Genomic DNA, 25,044 nt, shown 5'->3' on the forward strand with positions numbered 1-25,044 from the left:
TTTTTTTTTTTTTTTTCCCCCAGATTATTTTAAGTATGTGCTCAGAAATCTAGGTAGTTAAAAACTTAGGTCTGGAGGAGGGACCTGTGTGAAGATTCAGGGAGGTACATAATCTTTGCATTCGTTCCTGCTGATATATCCTTCTTTTGACATGGTGTGTTTTAAAGCAGAAGGCTGAAAATGTAACTTAAAGATTGCTTATATTTAACTTTTTTTAATAATCTTGCAGGGGGGAGCCTAAAACGTGGTATGGAGCCCCAGGGTATGCAGCTGAACAGCTGGAGGATGTAATGAAGAAGCTTGCTCCAGAGCTATTTGAATCTCAGCCAGATCTCTTGCACCAACTTGTCACCATAATGAACCCGAATACTTTGATGGCCCACGGAGTGCCTGTATGTTGTTGGACTCCTGTGCTACTCCCCCAAACCCAACCCTCTTTCATTTGCACTTCAAAGCTGATGATTGAAGCCACTTTTATTACAGGGATGGTGTGGTAGTTTCCATGTGGGTTGTGTCTTCCTTGTCTAGTACAACGTGCCAGTATGAACAGATGGGCAATGGAATCATTGCTTTTGGAACTGCTTGGCAAACTCTTCTCTGGACATCACCTCAGTATATTTCTATTTCTGTCTCTCAGCTGGAAAGTTTAGTCTTGACCTTTGGAACAATGGCAGGAGCTCTTTGTATGTCTGTCTAATCAGACAATTTTTTTTGGCATAGAGTTTCTTGCAAGTGGCCTAACCCCATTCTTCCTTTATTTTTCATTCACATCCTCTTAGTTTCCTTAGATTCTTAGGTATTTAAAAACATTTTTCATCAGTTTCCATTGTATTCCATACTAGATTATTCATGGGAATTATGTCCCTTTACAACTTCATTAGCTTTTGACTAGCTGACCTTGGGACTAAAAAGAAAATCTGGAAAAGGTGGCAAAATTTGTGGTGTCTACTATGTTGTGAGAGACTCCAAAATAGAAAGACGCAGGAAGACCTGCCTGCTTTTGTGCTGATTGTGTAACATCAAAAGTATTAGATGTATGAACTTTTGAGTAGGTTCCAAATTTCTCTTCCCCTTGAGCTGCAGACTGAGGAGAGTCTCCTCCGAGCTTTGCCTGTGTAACTGCAGAGGCCGAGTGCGAAAGGCACAGACGGCCAGGAGACCATGGCTGAGGGTGTGGGAATGGCTGGATGGAACCCTTTGGTTTCTAGGGTTTTATACGACAAGTTACCAAACACTTGTTGTAATTCTTGGGCTTACGTTTTAAAACTATCCAAAGTCATCATAGCAGTTATTAGGAATCGGAAATCCATATTCTCTTTACAGCCTTTGGTTCTGCGTAGGTTCAACCTAATGCTTGTCTTTCTGTTCTCCTAGGTGTATCGAACCAATCAGTGTGCTGGAGAGTTTGTGATCACCTTTCCAAGAGCTTATCACAGTGGCTTCAATCAGGGTTTCAATTTTGCTGAAGCTGTGAACTTCTGCACAGTTGACTGGGTATGTTCCAAAACAGTTCTTCATTACATACACGATTCCAAAGTGGTTCTGAGCTGATGTACAGCTCTAAGTTACTGCTGATGCACAGATCTAGTCCATGAAGCAGGAGGAGCCCGTTACTGGAAGCAGAATTTTTTGCTGAAGGTATTTCTTTCATGTAGTGAACTGTGGGCTTTCTCTGGTTCCTAAGGTTCCATTTGAAATAAAACATTAGGGCTGATGGATCATTGACAGCAAGAGGTGGGGAAGGTGCTATGCATGCCCAGAATGTGAGAAGCACCAGTGCTGCTAGAACCTGCTCCTCTCGTGTTTCCTAATTCCATTCAAATTGTCAAGAGCTGGAATGAAATTTTTCTGTTTGTTGCACTTGGAATTCTCCTGGAGGTGCTTTCTACAGCTGAAAAACAAAGTTGACCTGGACTTCTTGGACTTCTTTTCTACTTTATCTTCTGTGATTAAATTGCATGATATATGAAGAGCAATTAAAGACTCTGATAATCCTCTAGCAGGGAAAAATAATAAGAAAAATTGCATCTGACGTGAGTATATTTCTTGGATAGCAGAGGTGCTGTAGGTTTGTAGGGAAGAATACCTTAATGAGAAGGGAACAGAAAATTTTAATGTCCAGAAGGTTTGTGGACCGGTACTTTACTCCCAGTAAGCTTTTCTCAGCTTATTGAAACAACAGATAGGCACATACTACAAGTATTAGGTCATAGTAATTTATTAAGATTTTTGTCTTTTTTTTAAAGAAAAACAAATGGAGGATGGTTGCTCTGAAGTTGCAAGTAATCATTTCTCCTTCCCAGCAGATTTCTCAAACACACGGTGTTACTTGATCTCAGAAAGCTCCTTTGAAGCTACTGATATTTCAAATTACTGCTCTTCTGATTTTTTTTTTTCCCCCAAACTGGGTCTTAGTTATTTGTAAACGTAGCCCATCTAAAAATTTTGCTAGATATGAAAAACATCACTTAGAAGCAGGTGATGACTAAAACTGGAAGAAAGCGTTCTGAATTGTGAGTTCATGTATCAGTTGGTTTGGGTTTGTTTTCCTCTTGTCCTTCCACAAATTTCTTACCAGACTCTAACATGTAACGTCGCTGTAGCTGAAGCACTGCTACATGCCTGGCCAATGACAACCTTAAAATAAAGCTATGAGCAACCTGCCTGGCTCAGAATGAATTGTTTACTCTGCCTGGGGTTTGTTAGGGGCTTTAATGGTTCATGGAGTCGGCAATTTCTCAAGCTACAGCACAGTTCATGTCCTACATAAAACAGCCATGTGGTTTGAGGAGAAGGTGCAGCCCTGCAGCCTGCCCTTGGTGGAGCATCCCTCCAGTGGCAGGGCCAGGGCAGGTGTGTGCGCTCTTCCCTTGACGCTTCCCCAGGCTTGGGTCTTCCTGAGCCTACTGTGGGTTAGTGATTTAGTTACTCTTAATGATGGTCTCTTCCAGATAGCGCATTGCCCTCAGGAACAGAACTAAATAACTTGCTTCCACAGCGTCTGCTGTAAAAGAGCTATAAATAGTCCTGCTTTACAACAACTTAGAGTCTTGATTTCTCCAGTTTATGAATATTGTTACTAGAAGGGCTTGTCTTGGCCTTTCATGGGGATAGTTTTTGGTTAGTATCATAAAATGGTAGTATCTTAATGTAATTTTCAAAATGAACTCTTCATTTATTTAATGTGTTTCAATGCAGCTGCCGTTGGGTCGCCAATGTGTGGAGCATTACCGTCTGCTGAACCGCTACTGTGTGTTCTCTCACGATGAGATGATCTGTAAGATGGCTTCCAAAGCAGATGTTCTTGATGTTGTGGTGGCATCTACAGTTCAGAAGGACATGGCTATTATGATTGAAGATGAGAAGAGATTGCGTGAGAAGGTCGATAAACTGGTGAGTTGTGGGAAATAATATTATAATGAGTGAAAGAACAGTTGAAACTGGTGTGAAAACACATTGAGGCTTGTACTGTGTTAATGGCTTAGAGCTGCGTAGTTAGTACCTTCCTGAGTAGCACTGTTGATTTCAGAGGATCACTTGGGTAATCAGTTGTTACTGTGCATGTTGTTTTAACATCTGCCCTTTAATATTGTTCAAAACGTCTCTTTTAAAGTATTTGTTCTTTCCATAGTTTGCTCAGAATAGCTGATTTTTCATTTACCAAGATTTCTGCCCACCTGGTTTTAATATCTTATTTCTAAGCTGCATTTTTTTTTTTGGTAATTCTGATGCTTGAGCTTGGAATAATCAGCTCTTCGTTGGATTTTGAAGTGATGTGAGACACTCTTTTGCAGGGAGTGACTGATTCGGAGCGAGTGACTTTTGAGCTGTTTCCCGATGACGAGCGACAATGCTTGAAGTGTAAAACCACTTGCTTCATGTCTGCTGTGTATTGTCCATGTAAACCTGGATTACTGGTGTGCTTGTACCATGTCGAGGATCTCTGTTCCTGTCCCACCTACAAATATAAACTGGGGTAAGCTTTAGAGAGCAAACAACACTGTGTTCTGGAGATATTTGTTGTATGTGTAGATAGTGCGAGTTGATGATCTGGTGCCTCCTCTGTTTTGTCGATAGCGCTGGTCTCAGTGTTCTGTTTCTCTCAGTCCTATGCAAATATAGTGCCCCCAAAACAAAGTGCCTTTGTATATACAGAGACTCTTCCTTTTCAGCATTCAGCTCTTCGTGCTCTATAATGGCAAAAATTGCAGGAGAAGTTAGTTTGTTTTTTTATTTATAGCAACAAAGTCATCATCTCTTACATCCAGTCCTTGCCGAGTAATATTTTTTGGCTTTTGTTAGTTTTCCTTCTTGTTGTCGTCTTTCCTTTCCTGTTGTTTGTTATATCTTTGTCCTACATGATTGTAGCTTGTCCTAAGACAATTTCACAGTTGCTTCAATTGTAATGTTGAATTTTTTTTTGAAGAAATTGTGATATTGAAATTGTCTTAGGAGGAGCATGGTGTGGCTGTAGGTCTTAATCACGTAACCCTGGTGCACCTTAGACCATTTCTGTGTCGTACGGACCAACACATCCTGATGCCCCTCCCTTCTACCCTCCTGCTCCCCGCTAGTTTTTGCTGAAGAGTTTGAGTTCTATGCTTCTTGTAGGTACCGCTATACCCTGGAGGAGCTTTATCCAATGATGAACGCGCTGAAGATGCGTGCGGAATCGTACAATGAGTGGGCTTCCAACGTTAACGAAGCTCTGGAGGCAAAGATTAACAACAAAAAAAGTATGTATCTAATCTTTTGTCTGCAAGGCATAATTTTAAATAGCAAATTTTTCACTTTTTATTTTCTGAACCTTAGCAACTTTTGGTTTATGTGACAATCACAAGAAATCATATGTAATTTCATATTCTAAAGTAAATATTTCAGCTGTTATAGTCCCAGAAATTATGCCTGTCTCTGTGTGAGAAGACTATAAAGCACTTTGATACAAAATAAACTGAAGTTAAAATAGAAACAAATTTAATGTGTTGTGTTATTCAGACTTAACACTTAAAATCCATCACAAAGGGGGACTTTTGTAAACATAGTATCTTTCCCAAAAGGTCTCATCAGTTTTAAGGCTTTGATAGAAGAATCAGAAATGAAGAAGTTTCCAGACAATGATCTACTGCGACACCTCAGACTGGTTACACAGGATGCAGACAAATGCTCCTCGGTTGCACAGCAGCTTCTTAATGGCAAAAGACAAACCAGGTAAATGTTACTGTATGTGATTGCAACAAAATTGAGTCACTGAGGAGAGGTGCCAGTGGCCAGTGATAAATGCCAAGTCTTAAAAAGGAAAGCAATCTTCCTGTCTTCTCAAGAGAGCCATCTTTTACAGGGAGATTCACCCTCACTGCACGTAATAAGTTAAATGTCCTGAGCTTTCAGTCTCTTCTTCCTCTGTGTTTGACAGTCGGGCAGTAAGTTCATTCTAATGTTCCCCAAAAGGACAGATGGGGTGGTATTTCCAGACAAAGCAACACCCAACAAGATCCAGTCCACTTGGCTTTGTGCCTTGGGGACTGAAAATCTGTCCGTGGTGCGTATGTCAGTATATTCATTACACTTTATGCCTTGTGGAAAAATGAAGTGTCTTAACTTCCTGAGCTGATAGCGATGGGAATACTGCATGAGATCTCTGAGAACTACTCGCTCTTTCTTTGGCAGCACTTACATTAAATCTTTTAGACAGGTTATCTGCTCAAGGAATTTGAAGACAGGGCAGTGTTTGGGTAATTTTCTTTGTGAACAGGATGTCTGGCTGCCTGGTCCTGCTAGCACTTTCCATGTCTGAAATGAGTTGAGAAGAGACAGAAGATCCAGAAGGACAAGGCCAGGTCTTATTGCATCGGTTGGTGAACTGTACGATGTACTAGCCTTGCTCTTGGAGGTCACAAACCACCATCTTCTGTTGCTGATTCTCCATCCAGACTTACGATGGCTGTATCTAGTCTTGTGAGATCACAGATTTCTAAGAAAATCTTGGGCTTATATATGTGAAGAACAGTACAAGTTCAACAGTTCAAGTACAACAATCTTAATAGCATGAAGTACTTCAGGAAAAACTGCTTCTCTCTTCCCATCTGGACAACTTTGACCTGTCTCTGCTGCTTTGAACAACGTGGTGGTTGTCAGAGGGGTTGCTCTTCGTGCTGGTGTAGCTCCATGTGTGTGGCTTCTGCCTGTTCCTGTCTCAGCAGGTGTCTGGAGCTTGTCACTCCCTGTATTCTTGCCATACTTTAGCAGCTGACTTCTAAGGACTTTGGCAGCAAAATCTTCAGCTACTATTTAGACATTATTTTTGTAGCTGTGATTTCCCTTCCTGGTCATAGAATCATGAAGTCATTTAGGTTGGAAGGGACCACTCAGATCGAGTCCAACCATTACCACGGTGCTGTCAAGTTACCGCTAACCCATGTCCCTCAGCACCACGTCTGCCCGGCTTTTAAACACCTCCAGGGATGGTGACTCCACCACTGCCCTGGGCAGCTTGTTCCAAGGCTTGACAACCCTTTTGGTGAAGAAATTTTCCCCCAATATCCATCCTAAAGCTGCCGTGGTGCAACTTGAGGCCACTTCCTCGTCCCATCACTTGTTCCTTGAGAGAAGAGACCGACCCCCTCTGGCTACACCCTCCTTTCAGGGAGTTGTAGGACCGAGAAGGTCTCCCCTCAGCCTCCTTTTCTCCAGGCTGAACACCCCCAGTTCATCCTTGTGTAAGTCTTTGTAGCATAAGGACTTGATAAAATTCCCTTTTCACTGTGTTGCAAACACAGGAGGGTGAAGGCTCTCTCACAGCAGTGTAAAAATACCACAACAAGGGAATGAAAAATCCAGCATTCCAACAGACACGATTTTTGCCAGATAGGTAATTTCCAACCCAGAGATTGATGGCCTTGTTATCACAGGATTCATCCACTCCTGAGCTGTTCTTTCATTTTGTGTTGAGCCATCTCCTCTTCATCACACCGACTGCAGCATATTGGTTACTAAGGATTGTGGATTCTGCCTAAAGTTTTGTTCATGCTTCTGACAAACTTTCCTTTCTGATCCTCAATTTGGGAGAGTCAGGCACTTGGCTTTATTCAACTGGAAAGTTCACCCCTGCTAATCGTGGTAGTCGGTGATACTCCAGGATCTCTTCCTGTGTAATATAGACACAGTTCCTGGGGAGAAAAGGCCAAGATAGATGTAAATACACTCTTACACACCGACTGCAGCATATTGGTTACTAAGGATTGTGGATTCTGCCTAAAGTTTTGTTCATGCTTCTGACAAACTTTCCTTTATGGACCGAGCATTTTGTTCTGATCCTCAATTTGGGAGAGTCAGGCACTTGGCTTTATTCAACTGGAAAGTTCACCCCTGCTAATCGTGGTAGTCGGTGATACTCCAGGATCTCTTCCTGTGTAATATAGACACAGTTCCTGGGGAGAAAAGGCCAAGATAGATGTAAATACACTCTTATAGTAAATCCTGTGACTCTTGCTCACCACCTTCTCTGTAGTACCTGGAGAAATGCAGTAATTCCCTGGTTCCTTTGGTTCCTACGGTGACAGGTGATAAAGCAGAACTAAGGATGCTGTTTGGAAGGTTGTTCTGTGAATGGCTGAGTCGGGCCAAAGGGAAGTGTCACCCTCGCTCTGCTCTGTCAGGGAAAGGGAACAGTGACAGCGAGTACAAAGGGATGTTCTCAGTATCCATCTCCCTCCTTTCCCAGCGCTTGTGACACCTTTGCTGCTGCTTAGAGTCTCCAAGACTAGGGACCTTGTGCTTGGAGATCTTTATGAGTAATAACCCTAGATTGATGTGGGCTTTTCTTCTGAAAATGTGTTGGGGTTGTTTTGGTTTTTATTTTTTAGTGTCGTGTAATTTCTGGTTATCAAAACCAACTTGTGATGGTCAGTTTTGCAGTTTAGATATGTATGTGTACATATGTATATGTACATAAATACTTACTTATTTTAAAAACTTGTGCCTTTTCCTGGAAGTTACTGCAGAACTTCCACAAAAAATAGTAAAACATTGTAGCCCATAAAGCAACCTGTGTTGTACCTGAGACTTGAATTAATTTTATTACGCAGCTTACTATGGATTTTGAAACTCCCAATGTGATCTTGCATACCTTTTAAAAATATACCTATTTTTAACATAGAATGGTAAATTAATGCTTATTTTATAGTGTTCACATTCCAGTCATGCTGGCATATCCTGCTGGGATGTTGTTTTCCTCTTCTGTTGAAATGACATATTGTGGATTAAATTGGAGCCAGCATTGTGAGAGATTTCTTTCCTTTTCTGTTCAGGGTTCTCAGACCTAGTTAATATTGGCTTGAGTTTAGAGAGGTTTTTAATACTAGCCAATTTGTTAACACTTATAAGCCACTCATTCGATAGGAAGCTTTTAGATAAAAATGAAAATGATGATTTCAGTGTAAAGAGGATTTTTCAGAAATGCCTACACGTCCTGTAAATATAAAACCCATTCAACATCGGGATTTGTTTTCTTTCGGTGTGGGCATAAGGAGAGCTTACTACAATAGCTATTGCAACATAACTGAATAGTTTATCCACAATTGCTTTGTGTTCTGGAAAAAAGCCTAATTTTATTCCATAATAACCAGCGCTCCTCCAAGTCTGAGTAGTTGTTCAGAATGCTATTTAATATGAGAGAGTATTTTCAACAATAGCTTATTCTGCTTATAGCTAACTGAAGTTTTCCCATCTCTGTGAGCCCTAGGCTGCTTGGATGCTTTTGAATATTCTATTATTTGTGAGTAATGTTTGACTTTCAAGAGATAATAAGCAGATTTTTGAGAAGGTTATATTTTATTTTATTTTTTAGTAACATCCAACAAAGTTGAGTTGTATGTAATTGCAGGTACCGCTCCGGAGGAGGAAAGTGTCAAAACCAGCTGACTGTGAATGAGCTCCGGTTGTTTGTGAGGCAGCTCTATGCTCTGCCCTGTGTCCTCAGCCAGACACCGTTACTGAAGGTAACTTGGGAAACTCTAGGGGAAAGAATATGAGAGTTTGTCACAGTGATGTATTTGCACTGCATTACTCTGATATCTTAGTATTTGCTCCAAGAATAAACACCTTCACGCAGACAGACCCACATAACTTGTGCACATGAGTTGCTTAAGAATGGAGCTCTCTGACCTGCTGCTGTTCATGGTCAGTAGATTTTTATGTTACACATGGGAATCAAAACGTTAGTGTTGTATGAAGTAGTGCAAAAGAAGCAGCAGGATGACCTGGGTAACTGCAGATTAAAAGGCTGGGGTCAGTTAACTAGTCTTCTCTTAGGAGTGAAGCCAAGTTTATCTCAGAGTATTCAAAACTCTGTAATGCTCTGAGTTCTCCCATTTGTATGCTTTCCTTCTTTGTTAATCCAGGATCAGCTTTCTTATAGTCTTGTAATGAGATACCTCCTTGTGCCATCAACCCACCTTCCAGGAAACAACACGGAGAACCCTTGCCAAAGCTACCGAGATACTGGTTCTAGCAGGGTACCTGCTGGTGCTGGTGACTCACATCACTTTGTCTCCCACGACCATCAGCTAGTGCTGATTATTTGCTCCCCAGATGCTCAGCCCTCAGACACGTTGAAAGTAATTCAAGATTTGGTTTCAGAATTTGCCAAAATGTCGTATATCACACTGACGGGTAATCAGGAAAAAAAAAAAACAACATAAATTGCCTCTGCAATTCCTGTCTTAAAGGAGAAGGGATTTGCACATTTGTCACTTAGACCCAGGAGATGCAGCATCCAGCTCCTGAACTCTCTTAAGTGTCCACACAACGCTGAGACCAGACAGTATAGTGTAAATTTGAATCACAATAGACTAGTTCAGCTCAGCTTTGACTGTTGCTTTTAAACCTTTATCAGGTCTGGAATGTGTGAATCAGATTTTATGTAATCCTGTTTACAGTTATTTGTTTATAGCATTGTAATTCCACAGTTATCTTACTATTTAAAAAGCAGAAGTTCAGAAATGCCAGACATGCAAACAGTTCTCCATCTGGCGTTCTCGAACAGGGAAGTACCAAACACATATGCTCAGGATATTCTTACACATCGTTCTTAACAATCCTAAATCATATGTAGTTATGCAAATTAGGCTGTTAATGTAAATGACCAAGAGTTACTAGAGATTGATTCACAATTTAATATATCTCTAAAAAGGTTTTATTTCCATTATGGGTGAGATTGCTGACCCTGGGAAAGCACCTCATGGGCAAAATACCAAGATGTCAACTGCGAAGGAAAAACTCCCTGCTGGGGCAGCATTTCAGGCAGGAGTAGGAGCCCTGGCCAGGATGGCCACAGACTCCAGCCCTCGCAGTGAGATTGCTCTGGCTTAACTGTCCGTTATCCTGTGTGAAGTGCAAACAAGGCACAAATGAACCTTTTGGGGCTAATTAGCTGTTGAGCGTAGGGAGAGAGAGTAGGTGTTGCACTGCATGAAAGAGTAAAATGCCTGTGGTTCACTGGGTCTGTGTGGTGTCCAGTTCAAAACCTTACCAGTGCAGCAGCAATGAATCCCAGAAGCTCTGTGGCCTTCCCAGCATTCTTCAAAGCCTTAATCTTAACCGTGCTGTTCTTCAGCCTTCTTAATTCTTTCAGAACAAAGCCCGAGACCAGCACTGATAGAACACTTAAAATTTCCCTTTAGATCCTTTCTGTTCTGCTGACACCTCTTTTTGACACCTGTCTCTTAGTTCAAAGGAGTTTGGCCTTATTCTATGGAATTGCCATATTCTATGATCCTCAAGCTTGTGGACACATTGTGTATGAGGAGATGCTGATACACAGACCATGGCTTGAAGATGCACTATTTCAGTGTTCCAGATGTCATAATTTGTCGTGCACGTTGTGGGCATCCCAGTGTGGTGTTTGCCTGGAGGCTGGCACTTCAATGCAAGAGATTTTGCAGTGGGTTTTCTTATGTTTTACTGTTACATTTGTATATTTCAGGATCTTCTTGATCGTGTGGAAGCTTTTCAACAGCAAAGCCAAAAACTCCTTTCTGAAGAAATGCCCAGTGCTGCAGAGCTTCAGGAGCTGTTGGATGTCAGCTTTGACTTTGACGTTGATCTGCCCCAACTGGCTGAACTGCGGATACGTCTGGAACAGGCGCGCTGGCTTGAGGATGTGCAACTGGCCTCCTCAGACCAAAACTCTCTTACTCTGGATGACATGAGACGTCTTATAGACTCAGGTGTTGGACTCGCTCCCTACCCAGCGGTTGAGAAAGCAATGGCGAAGCTGCAGGAGCTCCTTACAGTATCTGAGCACTGGGATGACAAAGCCAGAAATCTGATAAAGGCCAGGTAGAAGCTAAATCTTAGTGTTGTGTTTTGTAGTTCCATGAGCTGTTTAAGATGGAAATAGTTGGCTTTTACTTCTGAAGGGGCTCCCTTTTATTCATCCAGTTCACCACATGAAAGCAAAATTTGTGCCATCCAGAAGGGGAAGGGATGGAGAAAGGGAGGTGAGTGACAGGGTGATTTTAAATGTCACTGGTGGCTTGCAGTGTTCGTGGTGCTTCACTACCCTTGTGCAAGTTCTCCTTTGGCCACAAGGAAGGGTTTTAAGATACCTCTTCCTTCCTTTTCCACCTTCTTCCCTTCCCCAGTGTCAGACTGGAGAATGCATGTCCAGATGGAGGTCAGATTTATACCAACAACTGGTAAAATTTTATTATATGGACTATTTCTAATATTGAAGAGATTTTTTCCAGATCAGTTCATGCAGAGGAGAAGAAAATAAGCCAAATACATCCTTACTAAGAAAAATTTTTTTGCTCATTGCTTTGACCTTCTCATTTATAAAGGACAATGGGGGAGAGCACAGTCTACTTAAACTTCAGTAGCAATGCTGTTTAAAAATGATAACTTAATAGAGCACAAAAGTGGAATAAGCTGGTTTAACCTCCAAAATGGAGATGGCAGTTGTGTTTCTGATGTTTTAGAAAGGTACAATCAAATTTTGAAATACAGAAAAGCACTCTTTAGGATCTTTAACCTTCTAATGTAGAATCTCTTAGTGCTGGTACTGTTTTAGGGTTCAATGTGTGTTTGAGGATCCAAGGTTCTAATGTTGAAAAGTTAATAAATGTTAAACCTCCCTTAAGCCCAAATGCATGAATATTTGTAGTGGGAGTCTATAGCAAGCAAAGACACATCTCTAAAAGCACAGCTGCGTTACTGAAGCCCTGGTTGTACAGTACACCTCTCTAGTGCTGGACATAATGTCATTATTTGGTGTAACCCTTTGGTTTTAATAAGCCAGATGAGTAGAAGAACCCCAACTGCATTGCAGTGTTTTACATTTGGAGATGTTTTGTTTTCGTAGACCGCGGCAGTCACTGAGCAGTCTGGTAGCAGCCGTGAAAGAAATAGAGGAGATCCCAGCGTATCTCCCAAACGGTGTCGCGCTGAAGGACGCGGTGCAGAAGGCCAAGGACTGGCTGCAGGAGGTGGAAGCTCTGCAGGTACGTAACCTCCTGGGTGCTGGGCGTGATGGTAGTAACCCCTGCCAGGAGAACAGACTCACACACTGGATGCGCTCGGTGCTTCAGCATCCCACTGAGCATCTGTAACATCTAGTGCCTTAGATGGGGGACAGTCTGAGTGCTGCTACTTCTGGACCTGATTTGTATTCTTTCAATTTTGCAATTAACTGACTGCAATAAAATCTATACAGGAGCTATTAACAAAAATCTAAAATAAAAAAGATAATCTATTACAGAACTTTACCTTAAGGCTAAGTGTGGCTCAGTCCCTTAGTAATAATTACTTGGTAATCATATTTTTTTATGTGCCAAACTCTGCTTCTTTTATTGTTCAATGGCAACCTAACTCTACCCTCTTCTCTCTCCCCACTCCCCCTTGTGTTGGTGAGGTTGCTCCAGAGCCAAACACTGGGCTAGTGAGTAGTAGTAATCTGGACCGCCTCTTTGAAGTGTTCATGTCTTTGAGTTCAAGATGCTTTTAGTAAAAAAATTAGTTGCCCTGAGCTTTAAAATTTTGAGGGAATTAAGTTCATGTAAGAGTAACCTGTGTTTGAGAGCTGTCTTGAAAGGCCTTAAATGAATTGTTGTTTGCATTTGCTAATTTCTTGGTTTGGATTCTGAAATTCTCCCTCCTGAATATGGAAAAATGTGTCTATATGTGCCAAGAGTTTTTGCTTCAGTTCTGCGAAGATTTTAGTAAATGCCCGCGGTTGCTGGGACTTGCAGGAAGTTCTTGGTGCCAGTGGTTGGAGTTTGCTGCTGGAAATGTGGTGGTCATTCCAGCTGAATAATGAATAGTTCTGGAATCCCAAATCGCTGCCTGTTTTAGAAATGACCTCTTGGTGCTGCTTTACTGCTGGACTTCTGGTACCTGGGCTGCCTCGGGCTCAGGCTGCTGAGGAGGGAGCAGAGCTCGCCTTCAGGGGGCACGTTGGCTGCTTGAGATGGCTCCTGGCTCTGGGCGTGCCAGGGACTGAGTTAGACTTGCCTTCTGGGGCTGTTCCAAAATTATTTTGGTTTTCTGCTGTGAATGCAGATTGCTAAGATTGGGCGTCTGCTTATATTGTTGGCAGTGTCTTTTTTCTAACTGTCATTTGGTAAATGTATTCTTCCTTTTTCCCCCCAAGTGTTTTATTGGTTTTGTCTGTGCACGTAATGACCAGAGCGCGAGAAGCACGATTGTTGGAGTAACAGCTGTGGAACTGACTGTAGTGTCCAAGCAGTAAACTTTTTTTTACAAGCTCTACCTTCAGCTAATGGAAATGACTCGCTGTGATTCATGTGAGTGGTGTGTCTCGTGTACCTCAAGCGTTTCTTACCGTATGCTCTGGCAGGTGGGAGGACGTGTGCCTGTGCTGGACACACTCGCAGAGCTGGTCACGAGGGGCCGGTCTATCCCAGTGCACCTGGACTATCTGCCCCGGCTGGAGGCCCTGGTGTCTGAAGTCCAGGCGTGGAAGGAGTGTGCAGCCAACACCTTCCTGTGTGAGAACTCCCCTTATTCTCTTCTGGAGGTAAGAGATCTCGGCGCTGGAGAAGACCACCATCCATACCGCAGCAAAAGCACACGAGTATTAACTCAGGAAGTAGCAGTAAATATTAAGTATATTTGCAGAATTGTTTTAGGATGATGTTACTTATTCTAACATAATTTTGATTAGATTGACCTATAGTTTAATGATAATTTTAAACTTTTAAAATGCTAAAGTTTTAGCTGTTCTTTCTGTTCTTTTTAATCAGTGGCTAACGAATGTATGCTGGGCCACAGTCTGGCATTTTCAGTATGAATATGGGAATATTTGTGGCACTGGATTTACTACCACAGGTTCATTCCTGCCGGGTTTAGCTGCGATAAGGGTGAGGCTGTACCTGCTCTAGCTCCTGTGCCTGCTCACCCCAGCCAGCCCCTGGATTCCTCTGGGTTTTCCAGGGTTTGCAGCTTAAGTTGCATGGAGCTCTTCAGCGTATCAGCTGTCCCCATCTACCGACAGTCTAAATGAAACGTGGGGGTGTTGGTGGTCTGCCCATTTTATAAAAAAGTATTTTTAACCTTCCAGCCCTCCCCGTTTCCCAGATAACTTCATCCTAGTCCCCCAAACCTTTGATGGAAAGAACTGCAGGAACCCCTCTTCTAACCAATCGTATGTGGCTGTGTTCGGGCAGGACGAATGCATTAGGAGTGTTACAGACAAGGCTGCTTTTCTGTCTGTCAGGTGTTGTGTCCCCGCTGTGATATTGGAATGCTGAGTCTGAAGAGGAAGCAGAAGAAGCTGAAGGAACCAGTGCCGAGTGGAAAGAAGAAAAGCACTAAACTGGAGACTCTGAGTGACTTGGAAAGAGCGCTCTCTGAGAGCAAAGACACTGCGTCTGCGGTATGCGATTTAGGGGTTTTTTTCGAACTGAAGTGGCTTCTAAGATCTTTGAATCTTTGTTTGCTTCTCATGCAGGAGTGTTATCATCCACTCCTTTCTGCTGCTGTGCCATTCTGCAGAAGGACTTCTAGGATTCTGCTTTTCTGTGCTTCAGACTTCCCAAAACTGCATTTAGTGGGAAAAAAGTGTGTTGTCTTTGTGCATGGAGTAGCCGCACGGTTTGCCAGGCCATGCCCGATGCCTAGCAAAGCGTAGGAAATAAAAAATTGAGACCTATTTTCCCCCACCACACCAAAATCTTCTTAAAAGGTAGGAAAGGGTTTTCCCAAGTCTGACCCTTTCAAAGAACACAATAACCCAACGCCATTTATAATTAAAACAAACGCCATAAATAATTAAATAAAACCTCATGCATTATGAAGTCAATAAAACACTAGCTCTGGATGGAGCAGACTTAGTTGTTGTTGGTGAATGCTTCATCCCAAAAGACTTACTTCAGAGCCTCCACCGTGGTCAGATTAAAGCATGGTATGTGAAATACCTGTTTTGTATATATTTTTAAATTTTCCTGTATATGTTTATTTTTATATCCATAATAAAATGCATAGAATTTATTAGTTGCAGCTGCTACTACTAGCCTTTATGGAACTGAAATATATTGCTATCTTTAGTAGTAGATATGCTAAAGATTCCTTTAAAAAAAAGGGATCACGAGCAGGTGTAGAAAAGGCAAACAGCACATTCAAGAGTACACCTGAACTTCAGTTGGTGTGTACAGCCCCAGAGCAGGTACAGTCAGACTGCCTGTTTGAGGTAGAGAGGTCAGGGAGAGGGACCTGCCAGCCAAATCTGCACTTGTTTCAGAATTTAAGCTGCTTTAGTGAAAGTAATATTTTTGTAGTAGAAAACATGAAGGGCTTGGAGCAGGGAGGAAGGGATTTAAAAGGTTATTTTAGGAAGGGAATAAGCTTTGTATCTCTGGGTCCCATGAGGAAATGGAAGGAAACTGAAGTCACATCACTGCACATCCTCAACTGCTCGGTCTCAGATGCTCTAAGCCTTGAGGGGCAGAGGGGTGAGGAGCTCCCAGTGATCCCAGAGACTTGCTGGTGTATCTGAGGAGTGGGATCGTGCAGGGGGCAGCCTGTTCCTAATGAGTAATGTGCCTCGAGATCACATCCCTTTCTCTGAACTCCCTTTAGATGGCTACGCTTGGGGAAGCCCGGTTAAAGGAGATGGAAGCGCTGCGATCCCTGCGAGCAGCCAACGAGGTGAAGGTGCTGTCCAGCGAAGAGGACACGGAACTGAAAGTCTGTCTGTGCCAGAAGGAGCCGGCTGCTCCCATGATCCAGTGTGAACTCTGCAGAGGGTTCTTCCACACTGGCTGCGTTTCGGTGCCCAGCGTTTTGCAGGGACCTCGCGTGTGGCTCTGCCCACACTGTCATCGATCAGAAAAGCCACCTTTAGAAAAGATCTTGCCGTTGCTGGCCTCCTTGCAGCGTATCCGTGTGAGGCTTCCTGAGGGTGACGCCTTACGGTACATGATCGAGAGAACTGTGAACTGGCAGCACAGAGCACAACAAATGTTATATTCAGGGAATCTAAAACTTATACAAGACAAAGTTGGCTCAGGATTATTGTACAGCAGATGGCAGGCCACGGCAGGGCAGTTGCCGGAGACAAACAAGGTGAGGCTGGGCTGCTGCTGGGTTCCTGGCAGTGGGTGGTGTGTGCTCAGGACAGGCTGCAGCACCTCTCTGGGGTCTGGGATCTTGAACCTGGACACAACTGCTGGCAGACAGACTGTTGGGGTGTTGCTTCACCCATGTAAGGAGTCTGGGCTCTGCCGTGTCAGTTGGCCAGGATGTCTGTGTCCTCCAGCAACAGCTCCGGGTTCTCCGTCTGCCAGAGCCCTGGGAACAATTGCTCCTGAAGGGCCTGTTTTCTTCTCTCCTGCTCCCAGCTCCTGTGCTCTAATGTGACAGGATTAACGACAGAGTTGCTGAAGCTATTGTTCTAGAGTGCTTACTATCCAATTAGTCTTCCTATTCTATTCTTGCAAGTATTTCAACATAGCTTTAAGTGTTGAGAATTAGTAACAGAGGCACAAACTGTCCAGTGTTTCCAGCTTAGCTCTCAGATGAGGTTGTTTTCAACAGGGTGTCTTCATCCGTTACTGCTCCTTCTCCTTCTCACCGACACTAGCACTCCCAAGCTGAATATTCTGCTGAGGTTACTGAGCTCAGCTACAGCAGCTGGTTCAGGTGTGGTCACAAGGGGGTTTCAGACCTTCTCCTGTAAAGATCTTTCAGCAAAAAGTGCAGGGAAAGCAGGAAATGGGTTCAGCATTTCTAGTTTTCTTAAGATAATAAATGCAGAAAAAAGTCTGTGCGGCACAAATGACATAAACCACCCCAAAATGAAATGCACTCTGTTGCTTTGACGTTTTGATTGAAACACCTTAGTTCTGCGAGTCCAGCCCTGTTCCAGGGAGCCTGGGGGCTTTTGTTTTCATGCCCAGTTACATTAAAACATAAAATGTGCCACGTGTGCTGGAGGAGGTTATCGGAGCTGCTCCCCACGTAGCTCAGCTGTGCCAAGTTGCTTGTGTTGGCCACATTTTTCAAATAAACAAACCTGGTTTTAGAAATTAAAACTGCATTTAGGCATCTAAGAGAATTTTTCTCATAATTTAGGTTTGAAAGTATCTTTTTACAAGACCAATTAGTATAGTTGGGAAAAAAACTCGGCAAGATTTTGGTCATATAAGTTTAGGCCAGAAATGGGAGCAGTAAGCTTAGTTGTGTTAACTCAGTGTGGTACCGTGAGGTTCCTCCGACCTGAAGGCAGCCTGAGCGTTGTGGTGTGATCTGGAGCTCCAGTCAGAAAAGCTCCTAAGCCAGGGTAACTCTGGCAGAGCTGGGTCAGGTCCTGGTGACCACATTTCCCAAATCAGAAGTGCCGGGGAAGCTCCATGGAAGAGCATCTGACCATGTGTGTCAGCTTGTGTCCCTCACTGAGGAACCTTCCTGGAGATGGTGGAGCTGAGGGCAGGTCAGAGGTGCCCCCAGAGCCATCTCGGCACAGGTGTTGAGCTAAAACTTTCATCTCAATGGGTTTGAAGTGTTCTTATGGTGGATCCCGTGTCTCAGCATTGCTCTCCTGCCCTATAACAATTCTGTTTTCCCTGTTATCTGGGGTAATCCAACACTTGTTCCCCCAGAGAAGCTCCTAGCAGGAACTGCTGGAGTTGGCCTGCTTTGACACTGGCCAAAGTGAAGAATGTGGAGGATTTAGATGAGTTTGAAAAATTCACTTGAAAAACAGCTGTGAGAATTGATGAGAGCCAGATTTTGGAAGGGACTATACACTTGAATTAGTGAGGTAGAGGGTGTTTTGGGAGGCATCTGGTGGGATGCATTTCTGACACTCCTGAGTCCAGACCTGACACTTGCTGGTTTGTGTAAGTGCCCTCTGTGGGAGTGACCCATGTTTTGCCACTGGCACATCTGTGTGTGCTGAGGGAAAGAGAAGGACTTCAAAACCGTTTGGTGTCTCATCAGATCAGGGCAGATCACTTCTTTATTGTGAACAAGAGGAGGAAACCCTGAGTCAATTCTAGAGCTGAAGCCCCCAGCGTTGTCCCTGCAGTGACCCACAGGCCCATTCTCCTCCGGTGGAGCCTCCTGCTGCTGCCTGCACCTGGGCCACCTTCTGAGCTCGGTGGAAGTGAGAATTCTCAGCTGAGAATTCTGGCAGTGAAGTTGCTTTTGCCTATTTCCAGATGTAGGACGAAGGATTTGAGTGTATTAGATTGAACAGTTTCTAGGAATACAAGATCTGAGCAATTGTAAGAGCAACAAGTATGGATTACGTGGCAGTTATTTGACACTTAAAAACTACAGGTTTAGTGAAAATATCGATGCATTTTCTTTTGTTTTCTAGGTGTCCCAGACAATTGGAGCGATGTCATTCTCCATGCCTCATGACTGGGATAACAGAACCATATATTTACATTCTCCATTCTCGACAGGACAGCACTGCATCCCACTTCATGGTTAGTAATCTGCACTTTGATATTATTTTATTTTTTTACCCCCTCCCTTCCATTTTTTCCTGTGTCTGGTGGAGTAGAGGATGTCCTGGTCACCTGGTCAGCAGGAGATGGGTAAGACGGGGCAGTGGCTGCACAGTGTCTGGTTGCTTCTCCATCCCCTCAGCAACTGTGGAGCTCAATGTCCAGCTTTGGCAGAGGCACAAAGAGCGCAATGATCCCGGTGTCCCACGGGTAATGACAACATGGGGCACAGTAGGAGAAGATGTGTCAGCCAAGACCTGCCCCCTTCCCACAGGGGCTGTGGGCAGCCAAAGGGGCTGCAGGAGACGGAGGGGAGAGACAATTGAGATTGTAGGAGATGGATGGGAACAACATAGGGAAGTGGTGCTGGAGACCATGGGGTGCTTAATCCATAGGACACGAGTCCACCTCAGCTTTGCTGTAGCACAACTGTCACAGCGTTACAGGGACTTGAGTTTTTTCTCAACAGCTGCTGTGGCTGTTGCTGAGCTCCAGGTCACTCAGCACAGGTTCTCTGAGCTTCCTGGCTCAGACATGCTAGAAATTCCACCATTTTACAACTGTAAAAGAAGTTATTTATCACTTCTTTCCTCCTGATGCATAATGCTCCATGGACACAGGTCTAGTCTTATCTCCATGTTTTCAGGTCAGTGCAGCTTAGTCCACACTAATGTTACACAAGACATTTCAGATTAACGTTATGGTTAAAATCAAACAAAACACTCCTTTGTACTACCAGCTTTATTTTTCAGGCCATGTTTGAGTGGTACTGAATGTTGTATCAAAAGCCAAGACTATTTCAAAAGCCCAGTGCAAGTTTTGACACTCGGAAGCAGCAGAGGGTGGTGACTGCATGACAGGACTCTGGTGCAGGGCTCATCCTCTCGGCTTCTCTTCCTCTCCTCTTGCCTTCACTTATGGATTTGTGAAGTTTGTCACTTACCCACTTGTTTCATAGCAAGGGGATCATCACACTTGCAGCCTCAGAAGCAGAAATTGCCAAGAATGATGGCAATTGCTCATCCCTAAACCAGCAAGAAATGCAAACCTGGAAGGGTTCTGAACCCCAGTGCAGGAACTTCTGTGCAAATCTTTATCTTCCTTTTTAACCCCACTGTTAAAAATGAGCAGTGAAGAGGGAACAAATAAGGATTAATTCATACATTTGTGGACTTTAAAAAAATCTTTCACGTTTGTTTTTAACGTGCTACCAGAGAAGAATTGTCATTATCTGTGCCATTCTCACCAGTGCTGCCACTAAAGGATTCCTCTTCTTCTCTCTCCCTGTCTCTCGGCATAGTGGTGAGCACAGAGCTGGATGAGCTGATGATGGAAGCCCAGCTGCTACAGGTTTCTCTGCCCGAAATACAGGAGCTCTACCAGATCCTCTTCACAAAGCAGACAGAGCAGCGGTCACCGGCAAGTGAAAAGGCAAGTGTCTGACAGGCTCGGGGCCACTTTGGTGAAGAGGCTCTGCCTGAGCCCATCAACTCTATGAAGAGGTTGGGGGGGTGTTTGTACTTCTATGAAAATACATGTTCCTTTTTTGGAAGTTGATAACTTAACAAATTTGTTAAAACTATTGAATATAATTTGTGGCTTAATGCATTTTTGCAATTTGAATCTGGGTTTTGTGGTCACTTTCTGTATTTTAAATACATCTGTCCTAATTTGATGCCTGTTCTGTATTTAAGAGGCTTTCTGAGAGAGCTGCCGCTGACGCAGCAGACTCAGAGGCAGGAAATCAGAATCTTTTTTTCTTGTAAATTCTGTCACTGGAGTGTGACCCTGTCATTTACTCCCCTTCCACATCTCACCTCTGCTGGGAAAGCAGTGCTCTGTCAAACACTCTGCACTTAAGCCTATTCCTAAAAGCGGGATATGGAGTAACAGGATAATGAGTGATATTTGCATACTTACAATTTTGCCAAAATACCTTTCCAATAGAACGAATGCTGCCGAGGAAAAAAGGATGGAATTAGTTACATGGAGAGAAAACTAAAGCGGCGTTTTGAGAGAGAGAGCTTCTGTGATGAGAAGAGAGCAAGAGTAAAAAAAATGAGAACACCCAAAAAGAAGAAACTGAAACTGAATCACTCAAAGGACGTCTGCACCACCAAACTGGAGAGAGAGCGGGAGCGACTCTTTGAGATGCAGCGTCCCAGCGAAAGCCACTTGTTCCCTTCAGACATGTCATTCTCTGAGCAGGAGGACTCCGAGGATGACGATGCCATCTGCCCTGCTGAGAACTGTCTCCAGCCTGAGGGAGATGAGGTCAGTAGAGATGGACCTGCACTGGTGTTCCCAATGCTGGGATGTAGGAAATCTGGTAGGAAATCCAGCTGCCCTGGGACTGTCTGACAGCAGCAGCACCAAGTGCAGGGAGAGTGGGGACACTTAATGACCCAGAGAGTGTCTGCTGCTGCGGGGACCCCTCCAGTAATGATCCTTCCCACCTTCTCCAAGAGCAGCTGGGGCTGGGGGAGGCAGGGAGACATCAAAACATCTGCATGGAGTCAGAAGGAGGAGTTGGGGCTGTGCTGACACCGAATGCATCTCTGCTCCAGAAATACAGGTGTAGAGAGACTTTGTGGGGTGCAGCCCTGCCGTGGATGTGGCAGTGCCCTGGGGCAAGAGGGACATCCCCTGGTGCCGGGGAGGGCCGTGGTGGAGTTACCATCCACAGTCTTGCTCCCAGTGGGAAAGCACCAGGAGAGATGAGGGATGAGTCTCAGCTTCAGAGGAGCTGAGTATCCAGCACGAGCCAGTTGTAGAACGGGACATTTCTCACTCATTTAACTAGATTGAGAGCCCCAAAATGACTAACAAACGCTCTATATGTTTGCCTGGTCCTTCTCTGAACAACACTTTGTCTGTTCTTCACTAGGTGGATTGGGTTCAGTGTGATGGCAGCTGCAACCAGTGGTTCCACCAGGTGTGTGTGGGCATCTCTCCAGAAATGGCGGAGAAGGAGGACTACATCTGCGTCAGCTGCTCCGGGAAGGACTCTCAATATCGGAAGTAAAACTCCCCATGAACCATTCAGGACTTGAGTAAAGAAGGTTACCAGAGTTTTCCAATAACGCCACAGGGGCTGGTTTAAGAACCAGATTGCAAATGGTGCTACTTCTATCCTTATGGGATCATTTTCCAGAACTCAAAACAATTTTTGACACTTTTGTATTTTTCCCTTGATCTGTTTGTGGTTGTTGAGGTTTGAGATGCTGACTGTTTAGCAGGGGTTTCCACCAATTTGGAAGGCATTTGAAACATGCACCTTTTATTGTACAGCATAAAATTACCTCTCTGGGATTTACCGGCGTATTTAATTCAGCTTGGTTTAGGTGCAAAAAAACCCACCAAACAACCCCTGCACCACGAATTTTCCAATAAATCCTCTTTTGAGGAAATCCCTGTTTACTCTGTTAACTCTTTGGAGACTTTAGTTTTTTTCCACTTTGTTTTTCGTAGACTAGGTTTATTTATCTGAGCAATAACTTCTATGTCTGGTTTCAGTGACTGGAATGACAATTCTGAACAGCGTGTTGCTTCTAGCATTGGTTGATGTACAGAAAGCGGGTGTTAGATCCTCGTGTCACTGATGGCCCTGTGATGTAGAAGACAGGAAAGAAAAAAAGAAAAAAAAAAAAAAGCTCTGTAAAGTAATTGCCACAGCTGTATTTTGGCTTTCTCCTTTTTTGGGTAGCTTGTATCAAATGTTGCAGTTTATATTGTGGAATAAACCCCTGGTTATGTTATAAAATTAAATGTTGGTGTTTTTAGAGAGCTTGAAATGCAGTTTCATTTCCCTCTGGATTGATACTGATTGCATCAATGGGTTGTCTTATTCAAGAGAAATCTTTCTTTAAAAAAAGAAATGCAAAAGCCATGATACTTTCTTACTTTACTCATGTATTCAGGTTTGGAAGGAGAAGGGAGATCAAATGTTAATCACACCAAAAAGAAAAAAACAACCCTTTTTACCTTTTTCAAGTCTTTTCCAAAGCTTTTCCAAAGCTGAAATTATTTCCAGATTGGGTGAATAAGGGGTTGAAGCTGGGATTTGGGATTTGGGCAGGAGGCCAAGGTGCGGGGCAGCTCCTGCCGGCCGTGTCCGGCTGCTGTGGGAAGGAGGGATTCTCCTCGCGGTGGGTCAGCAGAGCACGGGCCGCTGCCCCCAGAGCCCGGCCTGGCCACGGGCAGGCTCCTTCACCTGCTCCTGCTCGCTTTTAGGCTGAAGACCTGAGGAATAAGGACATTCTGGGACTGGTTATGGTTCTGTCAGACTGTTAGGGACCTTGGCCTGGGGGGGCAGGAAGGGGCAATGCCGGGTGGTGGCTTTAGTGCCTCTTTTTAGTCCCAGAAGGGACGGGAGCTCTGGAGAGTTGTTTATTTGAGCCCACCAGACGCTGCATCCTCTGGAGAGCGATGGCTAACGCAGAGTCCAGCTGCTGCTGCTCCTTTGGCCACGGCCTGGTGACACTGGTGTGGCTCCGTGGGCTGCCAGAGGTGGAACTTCTGGTGCGCTGGGAGATGGGAGCCCTGGGAGATGTTTGTGTCAGAGAGTGCTCTCCTTGCAACATCCTGTCACCAGAAATGTGGTGGTACCAGTATTCCCTCCATTCATCATCAAGAGGAATTTGCTGGTAGAATTTTCCCTGCTGGTTTTGGAGCTTTCCCCATGAGCAGAAGCGCGCAGTCGCTGGGCATGGGGCAAAGCCTTTGAGCTGCGTGTGGTGGGTCACTGTGGAGTCAGGGCTGGGCAGGAACTCCATTTCCCAGGGGTTTGGTTATGGGCACGAACTTGAACATAAGAAGTTCCATCTAAACATGAAGAGGAACTTCTTTCCTGGAAGAGGCTGCCCAGAGAGGTGGTGGAGTCTCCTTCTCTGGAGACATTCAAGCCCACCTGGACACGTTCCTGTGGGCCCTGCTCTGGATGGGGGTTGGACTGGATGATCTCCAGAGGTCCCTTCCACAGGGACCCGTAGCATTCCTTGATTCTGTGAATGCTTTTGAATCTCATGTTGAGTTTTAACTGTTAAAACTTCCACTGACACAGATGATTTGTCTGAAGCTGTTGGTGTCGGGGGAAGGACGGCCTGACCACATGTACCATATGTGCTTCCATAAGATGACTTGTCTTCTTTCTTTACTGTCATTACCAAAAGGATTATTTTTTTTGTTATTGGAAGAAGTCTTTGTGCAATATGAAGGTGACAGTCCAAGCTGTGGAAAAACCTGATCTATAATAACTTCCTTTTAAAAGGGGGCAGATGAGAAAACTTGAACTAGAAGGAGCCTTCAGAGCGTTTCCACGTCACTGAAAACATCACAAATGTGTCTCTCACAGTATCCCTTTGATTTTTTTTTTTCCATTGAAGAAAGGGCTGTTCACCAAACAGCGCTGGAGGAAACACCCTGCAGTTGAGTTCAGGTGCTGATTCAGTACAGGACCAAGGGAAAGTTGTCACTTTGGACTTTAGGGGTCAGGGGACCCCTAAACAAAGACCCCAGGGCTTTGTGGTCCTGGCAGCAAAATTTCCCATCAGAAAGCAGCCGAGTCAGAGCGTGATGGTTTGGGAGTTACCACATCTTTGCTGGAAGATTCTCAAGAAATGGGAAGCGCAGTCCTGGGGTGACCCCACGCCGGCAGCACGGGGTGTCTGCTGAAGGATTCAGAATCCTCTGCTGAAGGATTCGCTTCTCACCTCCTGCTGGAATCGTGAGGGGGGGTGGGTGGCTGGAGGTCGCTGTGGAGGTGGCAGCATCAGCTGTGCTGGTTGGATTCTGTCCCCACGTGGACGCTGCAAATGGGATGAGGTTGGGTTTGATAAAGTCAAACTAAATAATCGTTTTGTCATTTGCTTTGGGGTGGGCTCTTCCGGCAGCATCCCCTGCACATTCCTCATCAGGGGAGGCAATGAGGGTGGAATATGCTCAACAGCAGGGTCTGTTCAGATCAGTCCTCCCTTTCACCCCTCTTCTTCTCCATCTGAGATTCCCGGAGGATAAACTTAAATAAGCAAAAAAACCCCAAAACTCTTTAAACTCTTTCCTGCCCCATCCTTTT

The 25,044-nt window shown here is 44.2% G+C and overlaps 1 protein-coding gene across 1 annotated transcript in view; it reads left to right on the plus strand.

Moving 5' to 3' along the window:
- The window catches only part of KDM5B (lysine (K)-specific demethylase 5B), a 58,190-nt gene extending 35,437 nt beyond the window's left edge, over positions 1 to 22,753 (plus strand). Inside the window, exons 12-27 of the mRNA XM_014946337.1 lie at positions 230 to 392; positions 1,375 to 1,494; positions 3,199 to 3,393; positions 3,795 to 3,976; positions 4,612 to 4,736; positions 5,058 to 5,208; positions 8,882 to 8,996; positions 10,982 to 11,337; positions 12,362 to 12,500; positions 13,856 to 14,035; positions 14,735 to 14,893; positions 16,096 to 16,581; positions 18,839 to 18,950; positions 20,272 to 20,402; positions 20,919 to 21,245; positions 21,859 to 22,753. Of these exons, the coding sequence (XP_014801823.1) occupies positions 230 to 392; positions 1,375 to 1,494; positions 3,199 to 3,393; positions 3,795 to 3,976; positions 4,612 to 4,736; positions 5,058 to 5,208; positions 8,882 to 8,996; positions 10,982 to 11,337; positions 12,362 to 12,500; positions 13,856 to 14,035; positions 14,735 to 14,893; positions 16,096 to 16,581; positions 18,839 to 18,950; positions 20,272 to 20,402; positions 20,919 to 21,245; positions 21,859 to 21,996 (3,079 nt within the window). The 3' untranslated portion in view covers positions 21,997 to 22,753. The remainder of the gene's footprint in view (positions 1 to 229; positions 393 to 1,374; positions 1,495 to 3,198; positions 3,394 to 3,794; positions 3,977 to 4,611; positions 4,737 to 5,057; positions 5,209 to 8,881; positions 8,997 to 10,981; positions 11,338 to 12,361; positions 12,501 to 13,855; positions 14,036 to 14,734; positions 14,894 to 16,095; positions 16,582 to 18,838; positions 18,951 to 20,271; positions 20,403 to 20,918; positions 21,246 to 21,858) is intronic.
- Positions 22,754 to 25,044: the final 2,291 nt, after the last annotated feature.

This window comes from Calidris pugnax, unplaced genomic scaffold (genome assembly GCF_001431845.1).
Source record: "Calidris pugnax isolate Ruff unplaced genomic scaffold, ASM143184v1 scaffold116, whole genome shotgun sequence".
Lineage (NCBI taxonomy): Eukaryota > Metazoa > Chordata > Aves > Charadriiformes > Scolopacidae > Calidris > Calidris pugnax.